Source organism: Gekko japonicus, unplaced genomic scaffold (assembly GCF_001447785.1).
Source record: "Gekko japonicus isolate JY-2015 unplaced genomic scaffold, Gekko_japonicus_V1.1 scaffold233, whole genome shotgun sequence".
NCBI classification, from domain to species: domain Eukaryota; kingdom Metazoa; phylum Chordata; class Lepidosauria; order Squamata; family Gekkonidae; genus Gekko; species Gekko japonicus.
The window spans coordinates 224,387-226,512 of record NW_015165242.1 but is presented as its reverse complement, the minus strand read 5'-3'; the positions used below and the strand labels follow the sequence as shown (position 1 = coordinate 226,512).

Sequence of the window (2,126 nt, the reverse complement as noted above, 5' to 3'; positions counted from 1 at the left end):
CAGAGATGTTGAACTCCTTTCTTATGAGGGCCAAATCTGACATAAATGTCACTTTGTCGGGCCGGGCCATGTGTGCCATAAAACGTAATGCCAGGTACTGGAGACGTCGCGATTCGTCTGGCTGCTGGTCGCCAACCTCCTGCCGGGTGCGTCCTCCTGTGGTCCACACGCAACCCTCTGGGAGGTTCCACACGGGGTAGGAGCCGAGGGAAGGTCGTCTGGGGAGCAGGAGAGTGGACCTCAGACCACGGGGTACGCAGAGTGGCCGACTCGCCACTCTTGCCCGTTCTGGGGGTGTTCTGGCCTCAGCTCCGGTCACCCGGTGAGCCCAGGACTTCTGTCTCTATCTGTTCCTCTAGTCCTTAGCCAGCCCCAGTCACGTCCTCCTCGGTCGTCTCCTGCTCTGCTAAAGACGCCGGGCCACTTCCGCCGGTCCCGCCCTCATGCTTCGGAGCGCGGCGGGGCCCTCTCCAGCTGCCAGCAAGCGGACTCGCTCTGCCACCGTGCAGCTCTCTGCCCGCCCTGCCCGCTGCCGGACCCTGTCGGCCACCGCCTCGCTGTTCCGCAGGCTGGCCTCCGCCGCGACCCGGGTGTCCGCCGCTTCGCACACGCTCCTCCCGGCCATCGCTCCTGCCGCCGCTTCGCACACGCTCCTCCCGGCCGTCGCTCCTGTCGCCGTCTCGCACACGCTCCTCCCGGCCGTCGCTCCTGCCGCCGTCTCGCACACGCTCCTCCCGGCCGTCGCTCCTGCCACCGGGCCACCCCGAGCCACCGCCGGGGTCGTTGCCCTCGTCGCAGCATGGGTGAGTTTTCCGGCGTCCCGGACCGTTGCTCCCTTTCCCACGGTCGTCAGTCCCCGATCGGGACAAGACATAAACTGTATAAAGGACAGCAGATGGTAAGATCCCAGTTGTTGTATCCTCACTGAAAGGCCCTATGGGCTGGGCTGGGGATTGCAGACGAAGACCCATATGGGCGGACTGGAGAGCCAGTGGTGCAGTACTAGGCAGACATTCCCATGTTGCTTGACTGCTGCAGATGAGGTTGTTCCACCATATTGAAGCCACAATCAGAGTCGTTCCGCCCATTCCTCCCAAGCAGTCTCCTGTTCACTCCCTTGCACTAGCTGCTTGTGGGCCACACTGGAGCCCTGGATGTGCCGGTTCCGGCCCCCAGGCTTTATGTTTGACAACCCCAGGTTATAACTACAAAATCTTGTTGGTCTCTAAGGTGCTACTGGACTTGAATCCTATGAAGTAGCTTAGGCTGACAGTGTGTGAGTAGCCCACGGTCACCCAGCAAGTTTCTATGGCAAAATGTGGATTTGAAACTGGGTCTCCCAGATCCTACTCTGACCATCTAACCACTACACCACACTGGCTGTCTATTGCAGCCCAGCAGCTCTAAAGAGGGGGGGGGACTGCAAGGCTAGCCCAGAAGACATGCAAGAAACCACAGACACAGCTGTAGAAGCAGCCTCAACTTTCTGGATTACAGCTAACAGAGCCTAGGCACAGCATGGATCAACAGATTTTGGCATCAGCCGACCTGCCTGCTGGCCAATGGACTGCCCACATCGCAGCTTGCCTGCCGGGAATACTGTGGTACAGCAGTATGTGGAATTCCAGTCCCAGTGTAAGGCACTGGGTGTAAGGCACTGTATGGTTTCCCCCTGCCACCTGAAACTGAGGGTGCTCCAACAGCTCCTGAGTTGGGCATGTAGCCCACAAGCCCTCACTCCCAAATCCTTTAAGGGCTCCCCATGGTGAGGGCAATGGGCATGCCAGCCATGTTCATTCACAAGTTCAGAACAATGGATCGCCCAGGTATGAATAGGGACTTCACGCCTCCGACTCTTCAGGCTGGGGGGGAGTGCAGAGCGAGCTCAGAGCCACAGGACTGGACGAGCGGCCGGCCAGGGCCGGCGCGCTCCTGGCTGCCTGCCTGCCTGCCTGCCTGCCTGCCTGCCGCCCTTCCTCCCTGCTCCTGCGGCGCCTCCGACTCGTCAGGCTGTCGGCCGGGGAGGGGCGGGAGTCGGGAATGCGCTCGGACGCAGCCAGACGACGGGCGACCCACAGGGGGGGCACGCTCTCCTGCCTGCCTTCGCTCCTTCTCCCCCCGCTGCC

At 61.4% G+C, this 2,126-nt stretch overlaps 1 protein-coding gene across 1 annotated transcript in view; it reads left to right on the top strand.

Annotated features, from left to right (window-relative positions):
* Positions 1-443: 443 nt before the first annotated feature.
* LOC107109422 (transcriptional regulatory protein AlgP-like) overlaps positions 444-2,126 on the top strand; it is a 33,192-nt gene continuing 31,509 nt past the window's right edge. The window contains exon 1 of the mRNA XM_015410034.1: positions 444-803. Within this exon, the coding sequence (XP_015265520.1) occupies positions 444-803 (360 nt within the window). The remainder of the gene's footprint in view (positions 804-2,126) is intronic.